The sequence below is a fragment of the Erythrolamprus reginae genome, chromosome 2 (genome assembly GCF_031021105.1).
Source record: "Erythrolamprus reginae isolate rEryReg1 chromosome 2, rEryReg1.hap1, whole genome shotgun sequence".
In the NCBI taxonomy this organism is placed as follows: Eukaryota; Metazoa; Chordata; class Lepidosauria; order Squamata; family Dipsadidae; genus Erythrolamprus; species Erythrolamprus reginae.
Window position 1 is genome coordinate 295,141,682 of NC_091951.1, and position 16,146 is coordinate 295,157,827.

Genomic DNA, 16,146 nt, shown 5'->3' on the forward strand with positions numbered 1-16,146 from the left:
ATCCTGACAAAAACAAAATTGTAGAAACCAGAGGACAGGGAGTGTATGAAAAATCTGAAGAGACAGAGCTAAAGAAGAATCATTTTGGAGAGAATATGAATGTAGAAAAGAAAAACAGATATTTGAAAATTAATCTAGATTTCATCAACTTCTTATTCAGAAAATATATCATGAGCAGGAAGAGAATTAAGGTATATGTTGAAAAAGGAAACAGTGAAGACACAGGCATAATAATAACTACTAAGACCCTCCAGTCATGCATAGTTCTTTGCTGCTTTCCATATCCAAAGCAAAATACCCACATTTATGTTGAAAGAGATGAAATTCTGTCCCCAATGGAGAATGCTGGTTAACCTCATATAAAACTTGCAGTTAGCAAAAAAAATATAATTTCATTTTGTTTAAGACAAAAATCACTTCTATTAATAATTGTTAGAGTTTAAACAAATATTTCCAATATAGTTCATGATAATTTATTCAAAAAGCAAGAGAAAATACAACAGTTGAACGCTGTCATGCAACACATCAGATGAAATATGATTAGGATGGTTGTACTAGTTACACTATAGAGTTTAGTCTATACAAAAAAGGGTTTTACAAAGAAAATAAATATTTTTAATTCTTTTCCAGAAAATTATATATTTTAGATTTGATATGCTTTAAAAGGACATTGAAGTATTATTTAGAATTCACAAAAGAACCACTTCTTTTAAATTTACTAAGCAAAACACAATGTCACAGTTTTACTACAGAAGATTTTTATGGGGTATGCTGATCTTTTATTCCATTAACAAAACATTGGTTTGGTAAACATTTGTGAGCTAGTGATTTTTCATTTTTTTACCTGGAGTGCACAAATTATTTAAAAGAGGGTAAGTTTGGCACTTTTATACTGATGTCACCAATATTAATATTTCTTGGGATCTCGGGAAGATTCATATTCTTTACAGCTGACACTGCCCGGGCTGGGGCTCCTGCTAAACCAGCCTGTATACAGAAGAAAAAAATACCACTAAGATGGCATCCATTACAATTTTCAGTGAAGCATTACAATGAATCATAAAGACACAAATATTAAATATTAGAAAAACCAGGTGATATTTTGGATTGAAATGAAATGGAAAATTCTGAAATATTCATCTGGAAAGGGGAAGGGGAAGCAGTTCACACAAAATCTAAAATATGGTTAATATGTGCAATGGCAACAATGAAAAATTAACATGTTATCTATAAAATAATTAGTTTGAGGTTAATTAATATTAAAGCTCATGCTAGCTTTGATTTTTACTGTTTCTAGGTATTGCACTATATACAGTAAATAACTTAGGCCAGTTTTCCGATCCTTGCAAATGGTAATTACTACAAGGTTGACAATTGGCATTTATTATAGAATAGTAAATTGACAATTACTCAGTTCTTACAGGACCTGTTTCATTTCAAATAGAAAACACTTTTCTTACATTAAATTTTAATCAAATTCTCAACATTATGCAAAAAACTTCTCACATGATTTTAACCTGTTAGGTGTTTGGCTTCAAGGTTCAAAAAAACATTAGTTTGATCTAAATCTGCTCTAATTATATGTTTAGAAATATGATTGCTAAACCATGATCTAATAAATTCCCTTCCCCTCACACATGGTGCTGTCCTTGCCAAACTGCAGATATGTTACAGCAAATCATTCCTGAACAAAAATTTGCTAGGACCACAATCAAAATTCAGGTCATTTTTTCCCATGCAGGAAAAAAAATAAATTTATTTTCTACATAGAGTACAATTAATTTTGAATGTTGTTGTTTCACATCAAATTTAGTTTATCATTTCACCTAATACTTAAGTTTTAAGCCATTGTTTTACTGTAAGTGGCAATAAAAAAATAATAGTGTGGTGGACAACGTAAAAAGCTATCTTATATACAGTATTGCTATCAGAGTTCTTCAAATGTTTTGTACTGTATTTGCAAGAGAACACTTCAAAATTGAATTACCTACTAAAAAAAAGTTGTTTAACAATTTCAAATACCATCTGACTGTACTTGTACATATACTTTTTACAATATTGAGATAATTAGACGGCATTTTACATTACATTTCCGGGACTAATTTATATGAATAGTAAAGTACTCGCAATTCATATCTTCTATGACATTAAGTCTTTCTATATTTGCCTGAAGTTTGACATTCAGAAACAAAAAATCTAGAAGAAAGTACTACTGTTATTTGTCTGGGATTAACACTTGCTAATATATTTCAGTACTTTTTTCTTTTAAATGCTCCCTGAGAAAATTTTTAATATACAATGTTTGTTTATTACTTGCCTGTAACTTTGTTCTATCTATTTATCTGATTGTTTTATTTCATAGCATTCACTTACTTTAAATATAAGTAATATAAATTTATTTTAGACCATATTCATCTTTTCATAAAGAAAAAAATAAAATGGTAACTGATAACAACATTAACCATGTTTGCGTGAACATAACACATACCAGGTTCACATAAATATTCCTAGAATTTGGGCAATTAATTCAGAATTTTTCATTAGCTGCCATTAATTCCCCGCCCAAAAGTTCAATTTGGTCAAGAATATTTAACCATAACAGTATTTGCAAAATTCATAAAATGATTATTGAATAATATATTTAGAGGCTAACACATTCTTGTGTAGAAAACATAATTGCCTTTTTTCCAAGAAAATGCAATCTCTGCTTTTTCAACAGCTGGAACTTCCAAGTCCCAATCTTGTACCTTTGCAAGCAAGAGAAAAGCTCAGCACTGTCAAGTATACAAATAGTTAATATCCATCCCATTTTTTACAGTTTTAGTAGACCTAAAACAATTTGATATTCTTGACAGTGCAAAATAACATTGTTTTATAATGATTCTTTAAACATTTTGTTTCTCTTGGTGGGTTTCCAAATACCAGAGAACAGTTCTGTTTTGTTTTTTTAAGGAAAATGGTTTACACTCATTATGGCACATACTTTAAGCAGGGAAAATAATCTACATGTGCATCTACATCTACTTAAATAAAGCATATTTATAAATATTTTGTATGAACTAGGATTCCTGTCAGTTATTAAAGTTAATGATAAACAATGTTTACCCGCCTTTCTATGGCAAGAATTCAGTAGATGTATTTACAGGTGAAATTTGAAAAGTTAGAATATTATGGAAAAGTTCATTTATTTCAGTATTTGTATTATGTATTTATAGTAATACATACAGGTGAAACTTGGAAAATTAAAATATTATGGAAAAGTTCATTTATTTCAGTAATGCAACTTAAAAAGTGAAACATAATAAAGAGACTCATTACATGCAAGGCAAGATAATTCAAGTCATGATTTGTCATAATTGTGATGACTATGAGGTACAGCTTATAAAAACCCCAAATCCACCATCTTATAAAATTAGAATATTACAAGCAAGCAATAAAATAAGGATTGTATACAGTAGTCCCTCGCTATACCGCGCTTCACCTACTGCGGCTTCACTTCATTGCGGGTTTCTGAGGAAGCCGACTGGCAGATTTAAACAGACCGCCGAACTCGATCGGCAGGTTTTTTTTAAAAAAAAAATATCTAAAATTGTAAATACTGTATTTAAATACTGTATCTAAAATAAATACTGTGTGGGAAGGGTTTATAAACACTTAAAACAATGAAAACTTACCAAACAATTACAATATAAATACTTAAATAAGTACTATCAGTCGATAAATTCCCCATCGCGGATTTCACCTATCGCGGCCAGGTCTGGAACGTAACACCAGCGATAGGTGAGGGACTACTGTATAGAACAATATCGGACCTCTGAAAAGTATTAGCATGTAATATTCTAATTTTCTTGAGATGGTGGATTTGGGGTTTTCATGAGCTGTATCTCATAATCATCACAATTATGACAAATCAGAGCTTGAACTATCTTCCTTGCATGTAATGAGTCTTTCTCATATGTTACGTTTTACCTTTTAAGTTGCATTACTGAAACAAATGAACTTTTCCATAATATTCTAATTTTCCAAGTTTCACCTGTATGTATTACTATAAATGGGGCAAACCACTTCAATTGTAGTTCACTGAACTGACAGCTGCCTTTAATCCACCACCACAATTTAAAGTACGAACTAAAAATCACACTGTACTTCTAAGACATAGTGAACTGTTCTGGAGTTATAAATATGATAAGCAAAAAATCTACCAATGATGCATAGCTATAGGCAATTGTGCCACATATGCGTTTCTTTTCATGGGCCCATCCAATTAACATGGAAAGAAGTAAAAGAGATGAGGACTATAACATTTAAAAAATCCAATCTTCTTCCCTCATCCAGCTGATTACCGACTCCCTTTCTAGCTAACATCTATTTTGAGAGCTGGAAAAAAAGGCAAACAGTTACAACAATTGATAAAGCGATTCAACATTCCTCATCTTATCAGTCGTTCTTGAATGCATCAGTTAGTCATTTTCTTACATGTATTAGAAAAGTTATAAAATATCCCATGGAGTTTCACAAATTATATCATAAACAAGTTGCTGATGAGCACATTTGGGTGATTCTAATTATCCAAAAAGTAAAAACCAATCTGAATCTTAAACCTAAGATATTGCTCAGGATCCCATAATGAGCACAAATGTTCCAGCATGCCCACATGGTATTAGAAATACAGTGTGGATTTATATACAGCTAAAATTACACCTAATCAAACAACATTTGCCCAGCTGCTTTGTAATCTCAATTTAAAGTACCATATAAATTTGATATGTATTTCAAAATTCAATGGTCACTGAAAGACACAGGTTTGATTCCATAACAATATCCCCAGTAAGGACATGGACAAGGGGTGACTGATTTCCTTTCCTGTTCTTTGAAAACATTCACAGATGGTAGCCTCTTAGTTTTGGCAAGATGCTTCCATTTTTTAAGCTAATCAACATGTTCTCTAACCCAATTAAACAGCAAGATTCCCCCAGCTTTCAAAAGTGTGTATTTTCAGAGCTTAAGGTGTTGCTTATGAAAGGATGGCTGAGAAAGTCACTTCTTGTCTCTCAGGCTTTCACTGACATTTGTCTGAATCAAACCTATAATAGGTTGCCTTCAGTGATGCTTGTAATCACAAATTACAGACTGAGCACTCTAACATGTTAAAAAGGCAGAGATGATAATAATGCATATAACCCAGCTAACACAAGTGGGAAAGTCATAGTCTTTTTCATTACAAAAATTGACATTTAGCAATGCAAACCAGATTTTAGATTCTTTTCAGGGCACTATTTAGTAATATGGAAGTTGTATATTGTATTTTTTATATATACAGCACATTACATTGACACAGAAGTGCTTAACTTTATTCTTTGCTTAAATCATAATTATCCTCCAAATGACATTGTAACAACTCTATTCCAAGCTTCTTCTTTTTTTGACAAGTTAAATGGATAGAACTGTTTGTGCTTATTATAAAAGGCAGATCCTTTTATATGCACTGTTTTTTAAATTCATTCTATAGTAGATATTACAACTGTTCATGTTTTTATCTTCTTCCCAGAACAAGTATGATTCAAAGCAGCAAGGTTATGAATAAGATGGAAGGATGCAGTACAGAATATAAAAGTATGATCATGTTCTCTTCTCATGAGGTTAAATAAATGAACAGAATTAGAGGAAAAAACAAAATGAAGTCTGCAGGTATATCAAAATGCCAAACAGATAGAAGACTTACACATACTCTTAGAAATTTCAAGCACTTGGATCACAGCGATAGTAATGGATGGACATGAATTTTTAAAATTTTTTGATTTATCTCCTTTTAAATTGCCAGACCCAAAAATAAAAACAGAATGCATATAAGCAGAAAATAAAAGAGCAATATTACATAAAAATAAAGATAGAACCCTTATCTTGAGGAATATATTTATAGAGGATAAAAAATGGACTGTTTGGAATGCTCTTAACTAGACTTTATTTATCGGGACGATCTAAAACTGTATTTAAATTTTGGCCACTTTTAGTATGAACGTGGGATATTGTGAAGCATACAAACTTTAACTGGAGATAGATACCTAGTTACATTATTTTTTATGATTATAGGAGAAAATTCCACTAAAATGTTTAGCTATTAAATGATATGTAACATTTTCCTACAAAGAATGATACAAACAAATATACTGTTTTAGGATTTTGCATGCTATGATTAAGATTATTTCTGACATATAGCATAGACTGAGCTTTGAATGCTTTCAGTATTCTCTCATTTGCTAGCAAATGTGATAAAACTTCCTCAGGAACATTAACTAGCTATAGTAAATCTTAACCCAATCGCAACTTATTGCCAATAATTTTTCAAAGCCCTAAAGTGTTTTTCTCTTTTAAAGATTATTCTTGTATTTAATTTCTCCATATTGTGATTTTCAAATGGATGTCTAATTTAAAATACTGATTATTAAATAGTATTTATTAGCATAAATTAGTATTTATTAGCATTTGTATGCCACCCCGAGTCTTCGGAGAGGGGTGCCATACAAATCTAATAAACTATAAACTAACTATTTATATTTTTAACTAAAAGTTCTCAGAGAAAAAAAGAGCTTACATAAAAACAGTCTTTAAACCACAATTGCTACTATGGTTGTCTAGTTAGATACATATAATTACTACTGGAGCTATCTAATTGTGTACACTTATAATGCAGCATAGAAGCATTACATAGGAGCAGACAGTGAAAGGGATTGGAGGATACTAATTGCATTTTGTAACACTATTGGTAATGGCTCCCTAGAATTACTGTGTAGTTTTTAAAATTGGGATAAAATATTGCCAACAATCTTAACATAGAACATCTTGTGAAAACTGAGGATTTTCTGCTTTAAAAATTCTGATTCTTTTTTTACTATAATCCAAGGGAAAACCCTACAAACTGCTCCTGCTCGGGGGAGCCCGTTGGTGGTAGCGATAGGGCAAACGGGGAAAAAGATGTTCATTCACAGAATTAATTTAGGTGTCTTTCATTTAAACATGGGATCTATTATATTCAATTCTTCAAAAATATTTATGTCTAACAACTAATCAATCCTACAATATAAAATACACAATATACAATATATTGTATATTTTATATTTTATACAATATAAAACCTAACATGCAGAATATGTACTACTGCCTTCTCAGTAAAAATTAAAAATTATAACTGTTTTTAATAAATATTAAAAGAATCGATGGTGACTAACATTTGATGAACTTCCACAATTCTGACACATGAATTTTCAATGGCTGGCCCTGGTTTTAAGTGTTATACCAAAGGTATTGATTATAGTAAAGGATAACAAAAGCGTCTGTTCATCCAGGATTTGAAATAATCTTAAAATCTTATTTTCACATCTTTATTTTTTTAAAATAGCACATATAGTCTACCAGATATTAATCTAATTGTGGACATAATATATAATTATGGTTAAGACAGATGCTTGGATACTCTAGAAAGAAACAAAAGGCATGGGGAAATAGAGTGAAAATAGTATTCTGATTTCTGACTAGCTGATTATAACCAAACAATTGGAAACACAGTACCTATATCAAATAAATTAGATTTGTTAATGATGTAGGCATACAAATGATAAAATTACATTTAAAGATAGAAATTCCAAAGCTGAATACTAATGAAAGGAGAAAACAAAAGTAAAAATATATGAAGTTAATGACAATCTATTAAATACACTACAGCAATAAAAGATGAAGGAAACCAGCACAAAAAGTGGGCTACGAAGACTAATATGGGTTTATCAACACATAATTTTTGAGTCTGGCCTAATTTATCAATTGCCTTTGACATCATTTTGCTTTCCCTTATTTTAAAGCAGCACATTTTTTTCTGAAAATTAGCAATACCTGTATCTACCTGTCCTGTCTGGGAGACTGAAAGATAAAGGTCTGTAAAGAGAAGAATGGAAAGAACTAGAAAAGATCAGGTGGTTTGAAAAAATGAGGACTGACTTAAAACGACCAAATTCACACCCAGCTGAAGACTACAGAAAAACACAAGAATACCAATTCTTCCAGGGAACACCTTCCATGTCACTGATAGTGCCTGACACTCAACCCAATTTTTCCCTTTTACCAAAGCCTAAAGCTTTATTCATTTGGCTTATTCTTTTGCAGAAAGGGTATCAAATGGACAAGTAAATTTGCTCTTGTCTTGTTAAGAGAAGCAAAAGATACTTCTGCTTTACCACTTCAGTTGATACTGTATATGTTGGGGAAGCAGGACTTTCATCGGTTTGTAAACAGTTGTCTACCCATTTATTTTAAAGCAAGGCTTTATTAGCTACGTTATGAAGAGAAGTCCAGCTGCCTAAAAATGCAGCAAAATTGAGACTGCTATTAAATGAATTTGAAAAAATGGTATTTGAGTATCAACTGGAAATAATAGGGTCATGACTTAGTTTCAAAGACCCACATGCAGTATTTTGTGCATGCATCAGGGCCCAACACAATCCCAAAAAGTCATTCCACTTACACTTCAGGATAGCATACAGTACAGTTGTAGGATGGGGAAGGAATCAGTAATATGCACACATAGTGTGCAAGCAGAAAGGGTATTTTGGATTAAATGGCCAACATTAGAATTAGAAGATGGCATGAAAATAACAATATTTTCTTCAAAGTAATTACCAAGGAGATTTTAAAGGGTTTAGTTGATTCATTAAGAGATTATATTGCCTTTTTTCATTACTGATTTATTTTGCTCTGTAATAAGCACGGATAGAAAGTAAAAGTAGTGAAGTACTACTCCATTAGTACTTTAACTTTAATTTGCATACACAGAAAACAATCATTCAGTGAGGCAATAGAAATTAAGATTAATCTGGCTACTACACTGAAATACTTCTTTATTTAAAATTCAGGAACAGGTTAATCCCTTAAAACATAATTTACTAAATAGGAACATATTTTTAGTTTACTAAAACTGCCCTTCAAAAAAGAATAAAGAGCTCATTTATCTCTTGAAGGAAATTACTGTAACAAGTCTGATTCCAATTTTATTATACCTTTATTAGGTTTTTGTCCCAGTATATAACCTCACAGCATAGGTGTACAAATTTCTGTGCTTCTCAGTCAGTACTGCACAGCTCTTTAGCTAGAAAATAGCTTAAATAAAAGTGATAAAAATGCAACCAAATGTTGAATAGATATTTTATTATTTTTTCAAAGTAATTTACTTAAAATAATTTATCAGTTGGGATACCATTTTATATGTAGCATATATGATATATATTTTAGTTATAAAGAGATAGAAAATACTGTACATACAGTATATCTATTTATATATCACAAATATACATGTACCTGTTTCTATATCACAAATTTACCCAAAAGGAAGACAACCTTTGGTCAATCTAATTGAAATCAATCCTTGAGACTGTCTACTTTTCTTATTGCCCCATTAAATATTTACATATAACACACATATTTGCATGTGCTTCTCTCTCTCTGTCTTTCACCTTCAGTATATAAATTGATAATTACCTTCATATGCACACATATGCATATGCTTTCTCTCTCACACACAATACATGTCCTTTCTTTCTAGCAGATATAGCAAATAAAGTAGCAAAAACACAAATGGAAGAAAGTGCAAGACAAAACAGAATGTAGAGAAGCAATGAAAAGTAGCTAAACCAAGAAAGAAAAACTCAACTAATATTTTGTACTGTGCTCAGAAAGCACAAATCTTGTGCATGCGTATTCTGTAGGGAGTGAAACTCTAACCAATAACATTTATTCTCAAATAGGAAAACTTAAGACTCTTTTTAATCAGTATGAAATCCAGTAACACTCTATTTCTTTTCAGTAGCCTCGAAAGCAAATTATAATGCCACAATCATAATTTATACACAGTGACATCAGATAAATGGTACAATCATCTTTGATGTCAGGGCATGCATCTAAGTTGAAACATTGGCTTAATGATGCCATCATGTTCGTTTGTCATTTATCGCCTAACTCCCCGCCACCTACATTTTTCCACAAGACATGGGAAAGTATTCTAGCTGTCCCATTCTCTTGTTGTCCTCCACTAGAGCTGAGTTGCTGTAGCAAGATAAAAGAAAGGAAGAATTCAAACCATCCATTATGCCTGCCTTACCAAGAGTCAGGAGAGGATAAAAATGTCCCAAGTCCACAATTAGAAAGTAGCTTGCCTAAAGCTGACCTTGACAACATTAAGTAGCTGGCACTGCAGATGGAAAACGTTCATGGATTCTACATTTTTCTGAAGACAGAAAAAATCACTGCATACCAGTTTTTCTCAATCTCCTGTCTCTGTTCTAGCAATTGCCTTGGATTATTTGCAGATCATTGCCTACAGTTTCTTCCTTTTGGGTAAATATGGTATTAAACTAGGTCCAATTAGAAAATAAAGACTTGACCAAAGGTGTTTTTTGTCATTGAAACTAAGGTATCTGTAATCTTGACAGATTTTCTTTTGCAAGCAAATAGCCATGAGAGGGCAAGAAGGGGAACATAGTTCTGGGGCAGGTGGAAAGCTTCTCTCCACAGAGCTGCTAAAGAGTAAATACAGTTATTGAGAGGTAAAAGAATAGAAAATGTATTTAATATTTCATTTAATTTGGTATAAAGAATTTGTGATGTTACTTATAGTTCTTTTGATATCCCCATTTTGTGGAAAGAAAATCAGTAGTTTTGTTGATTATTTAACAAACATTTTACTTAACTCCAGATATATTACACTACTCTTAAAAAAAAATAAAAAGTAATGTTATGGTAACACTACAGTTCTATGTTTTAGGCTTAGCTAAGATTCTTAATTGTGTATTCATTTTTTTTAGGGACACATGCTCATCTTACTAACATTTAAAAAGTTTTATCTGCTACCAATACACTATTTAATGAAACACTCTAAATAGGGATTCCCCAATTTTTTTTGTTCTGAAGGCTTATCTGGAATGCGGGGAACATATTATGGGCACATTCAAAAGTGACCTTTCAAAGCTTTTTCAGACTTGGCTTTTACATAATAGTGTATTCGTGGTAGATTTTTTTGTTGTGTACCATACTTGTGCTGTACACAATTTGATATTAATGTTTTTAGATACATTAAATTTACATTTAATTAAAAGAATAAATGAGAATCCAGCATGTTATAAAACACCAACTATTTTCTTTGTTTGGAAGTTTGGTTGGTGTTTTATAACATGCTAGCTTCTCATTTATTCTTTTAATTAAATGTAAATTTAACGTATCTAAAAACATTAATATCAAATTGTGTACAGCACAAATGTGGTACACAACAAAAATCTACCACGAGTACACTATTATGTAAATTATGGCTATCTCCATTTTAAACAAGGTTTAAGAGTCAGAAGCCTTGACTGAAGGAAGCTCAGAAATATTTCTATAGATAAATGTAAATGGGAATCTGAAAAATGAAATGTTCAGCTATTTAAGCACTCAACAAAGGCTTTATCATGCCATAATCTAAATGCTAATTTGTAGCAATCAAAATAGCCAAGTATTAACAAATAGATAACTACTTTGGATCATGCAACTGTATGATCATGCTCCAACCTGCTTTACCACCTTTTATTCTTACCTCAGATTTTTCCAGTTTATTTTGAGCATCAATTTGGGTGACTATTTCATTCATATTGGTCTCCAAAACCATTCCACCCATCACCATTTCAGCCAAGATATTATGAACCTAAAAAAAACACCCAATAAACAGTGGTTGCACAGATTATATCATTCTATCACTGATGCAGTTGTATCTTATTATGCTTTTCTAAAGTATACTTATCTTAACATAAATCAAATATTCTAATATAACATTTGTAATAAATAAAATATACCGTATTTTTCGCTCCATAAGACGCAGTTTTTTTCCTCCCAAAGTAGGATGAAAAATCAGCCGCGTCTTATGGAGCGAAGATGCAGGCAGGGAGGGGGGGGCGCTGGAGCAGAGGGGGGCGGCGATATACTCATCTGGAGACCGCCGCCTCTGTCGCCGCCTCTCCTCTTCCCAACCCCGAAGAGAGCCGCGCCTTTCGGCCTCCGGAAGTGCTGGGCCGGGGGACGCCTCCACCGCACAGGTTTAGGAGGCGGAGCGGCACCGGAGGAGCGTTGGCGGCTCCGAGCTTTTGGGAAGGCTACGGGAATCGCTTCAGGAGGCGGGGAGGTCTCGAACACCCAAAACCCAGCCAGTCGCTCGCAGCCGGCCGCCACCTGTGCAAAGTTTGGCTGCGAACTCGGAAGCGCCATCCCGCGGCGCTCCCCCCGCCAGCCAGCCAAGCCGGCTCCTCCCTCTCCCCTCGCCGCCCGCCGCGTTTGCAGGAGGTGGGGAGGGTCGGGCGGCCCGCCAAGGCCAGGAGGGACGCCGCTGCCCCCCCTTCCCTCTCTCCGCCCGCTGCTGTGCCTTCTGCTGAGCCCCCTCGGCCCCGCGCGGCGCCTGAGTTTTGAAGCCCCCTCGGCCCCGCGCGGCGCCTGTCAGAGGAAGCTGCCCTGTCCCGGCCAGGATCCGGGGGCGGCGGAGGGACCCGGGGGCGAGGTCGTCGGGGTTTGAGCGGCCACTCAGGAGCCACTCGGGAGTAGGGAGAGAGTAACATCGGAATAAAAAAAAAAAGAAAAACCGAGGAACCGCCCAGCTTCCTCAACCCCGCAGTTGTCTCCTCGGGAGTAAACGTTCTATGGGGCTTCCCCGCCAGAGAAGCGGATGGAGCGCAATTGCAGCCTAAGGGCGCAGAAGTACTCCCGAGGTGCCTTAAAAGCCAAGAGGCGCCTCACGACGGAATTAACAGTGAGGGGAGACGCCTGAACGCGGGAAGCAACCGGCGGGCTGCCGCCCCATTTTGCTTGGTCAAGACCGGGAGACTTGGCTCCTTTGGGAGACCCCCCCCCCACGCGGGCCGCTGCGCAAACCCCTTTCCTTTCCCGTCCGTACCCATTTGGGCCGCCCTTGGTGCTGCTCTCGGCGGTCCTACTTGGGGCAGATGCTGAGGTGGAAAGGGACGGAGGTGAAGGAGGTCGGTTTCTTTAAAGCCTCTGCCTTTGGCCGGACTCCAAGTCCTACCCCCTTTACCTGGCCAAGAAAGTGGGGAAGGAGGTAGGCGTCGGGCAGGCACGAACTGGGTCCACCGCCACTCGGGAGCCACGGAGGCCCCTTTCTGCTCAGGGTCTGGGTCGCACGCTCTCCTCCCACAGCAGAAAAACAGAAAAAATAAGGGAGAGAGAAAGAGAAAGAAAGAGAGAGAAAGGAAGAGGAGAGATAGAAAGGGGGAGAGAGAAAGAGGGAGAGATAGAGAAGGAGAGAGAGAAAGAGAGAGATACAAAGAGAGTGAGTGAGGAGAGATAAGAGAGAGAAAGAAAGGGACAGAGAGAAAGAAAGAGAGGGACAGAGAGAAAGAAAGAGGGACAGAGAGAAATAAAGAGAGGGACAGAGAGAAAGAAAGAGGGACAGAGAGAAAGAGAGGGACAGAGAAAGAAAGAGGGACAGAGAGAAAGAAAGGGACAGAGAGAAAGAAAGAGGGACAGAGAGAAAGAAAGAGAGGGACAGAGAGAAAGAAAGAGGGACAGAGAGAAAGAAAGAGAAGAACAGAGAGAAAGAAAGAGGGACAGAGAAAGGGAGAGAGAGAAAGAGAAAGAAAGGTAGAGAGAAAGAGGGAGAGATAGAAAGAAAGAGAGAGGGGGGCTTGTTTGTATATTTTCCCAATTCCCCTAGGGCAGTGTTATTGTAATAAATATTTTAGCCTACTTTTTGGCTCAAAATATTTTTTTTCTATTTTCCTCCTCTAAAATCTAGGTGCGTCTTATCAGCAGGTGCGTCTTATAGAGCGAAAAATACGGTATGTTCCTTTTGTGTGAAGTACAAGTGCAGTGTATCACCAAGAATATTTAGATTCATGTCCAAACTCTGCTATGAAAAATAATTACGGTAGATGACTTTAGGATAGCCACTTGAAATCAACCTAATCTACCTTGTTGAATGCTGATGTGAATGGTAGACGGAACAGAAGAGTATTATATATACCTCTCTGAATTCCTAGAAGAAAAATGGAATATAAATCTATGAAAAGAATTTTGTTGAAATCTAAGTTTTTGGTTGCTACATCAACTAAAATAGATTTTTTTAAAAATATTCAAATTTATCAAGTTTTCACACCACGTGTCAGACAATTGACCACTACAGGCAAAAGAAAACCAGGGATACTAAAACCAACTTTAAAAAATGATTTATGCAATTCAAGGAACATTTGTATATGATACATAAAAACCATATAATTAGAAACCAGTCTTGGTATATTGTGTGAACAATTTATTTTCACTTGAACTGCTTTTAAAATTTTCTTTCTATGGATAATGTATTGCCTAAGTTATGATTTCAGAGAGTTATTAAGATAATAGTGAAAATATGTTTGCCTTGATAAAAGATATTCATGAAAGAAGGCAGGGATGACCCCCTAGGAGTATAATGATAAATGTGTAATAAATGGCTCTGCCAGCTCCATTGTCACTGCCATGCTGTCACCAAGCAGCTGATAAATATATTAGCAGAGGTGGGTTCCTCCCAGTTTGGACTGGTTTGCACAAATCAGTAGCGACCCACTGGTAACATCACAATGATGTCACTGAACTGGATTGGTCGGTGCCATTCCATGGGTGCCGCCATCTTTTTTTTCCTTTTGGGGGATTTTTTTCTTCTTTTTTTTCTGTGCATGTGTGGAAGCTGAGTTTCCAGTACTGTGCATGCATTGCTATTTTGTTTTTTCCTTTTTTTAAAAAAATGGCATTTTTTACACTGTGCATGTGTGTGCGAACCAAGGTGTGCCCATACGGTGAGGAAGTAAGCAAAACGGCAGCTAGGTAAATTGGAACCCACCCCTGTGCACTAGATCTCACAGCTCAGCTCTATTCTCAAGCGATTCACAAAATTCATGAAAATTTAACAATCAGCTTTCACAAGCAGGTATAAGCTGACACCATAATACAACTATTCAAGAGACTGATTTCAAAAAAAGCATATAAGGATTCCATCCTTAATAATTAGAATGTACTGCAGGTAATTATTTTATGCTATTTTACGAAGAAATTCTTCAGATAAGCTTTAGAATGCCACAAAAGTTATTTAATGTTTTGGTAAACTAAAAATCACCATCATATCTATAATTGAAATTTGAAAAAAGATATATGACAGAAGCAGAAACATCTGACAGAAACAAATGCTTCTTCTCAGAATATCAGGATTTTATGTTACAGCATCTCATCACAGTACCTTATCCACATGGAAAATTAAATCCAGTTCACAGACATTCTCAAAACACTTGTCTAAAGTTTCTACAAATACCTGTAAAGGAAAAAAAACAAAGGTTCAAAGGTGAATAGCAACTCAACCTCGACAAACATAGAAACCAAGTACTGTTTACTATAAAGAATTCAGGAAGTCAAATGTATTTATATGTCTTGTCTCTTGGGAAATCTCAAAAACATTACAGGTAGTCCTTCTTCCAACTACAATGCAGACTGACAGTTTTGTTGCTAAGTGACATAGTTGTAAACTGAACAAAAAATAACCTCATCAACTTATGACGACAATCCTGGTAGTGATTAAACACGACATCACGTGAACATCACTTACAACTCCCTGCTGGCTTCCCCATTGATTTTGTTTGTCAGAAGTCTGTGGTAAAGCTTGTAAACAGAAATCATGTGACTGTAAGACTGTCATAATTGTACACGGGTTGTCTGGATTACGATCACATGACAGCGGATGCCACAACTTCAAGGATTGGTCATAAATTCTCCTGTTCAGTACTGTCTTAACTTCGAACAATTGCTGCATGAATGGTCATTAAGAAAGGACTACAGTAGAACCCCGACTTACGAGACTAATTGGTTCCGGAAGGAGGCTCGTAAGTCAGAACGCTCGTATGATGAAACATTGTTTCCCATAGGAAACAATGTAAAGTCAATTAATCCGTGCAACAACAAAAAAAACCGCTGCCGCCGAACGCGGAAGTTAGCGTTCAGAGACAGCTGCGAAGCGGCGGGCGTGTTTCAAAACGTCAGAGCCGGCCTGGGGGGCTCGGGAGGAAGCCCCCGAGCCCCCCAGGCTGGCTGCCACGTTTTAAAACACGTGC

At 35.5% G+C, this 16,146-nt stretch overlaps 1 protein-coding gene across 1 annotated transcript in view; it reads right to left on the minus strand.

The window, feature by feature from the left end:
- Nucleotides 1-450: 450 nt before the first annotated feature.
- Nucleotides 451-16,146, minus strand: part of AP3S1 (adaptor related protein complex 3 subunit sigma 1) — a 29,072-nt gene continuing 13,376 nt past the window's right edge. The window contains exons 4-6 of the mRNA XM_070742884.1: nt 15,282-15,353; nt 11,610-11,717; nt 451-987 (exon numbers count right to left, since the gene is read on the minus strand). Coding sequence (XP_070598985.1) covers nt 859-987; nt 11,610-11,717; nt 15,282-15,353 — 309 coding nt within the window. The 3' untranslated portion in view covers nt 451-858. The remainder of the gene's footprint in view (nt 988-11,609; nt 11,718-15,281; nt 15,354-16,146) is intronic.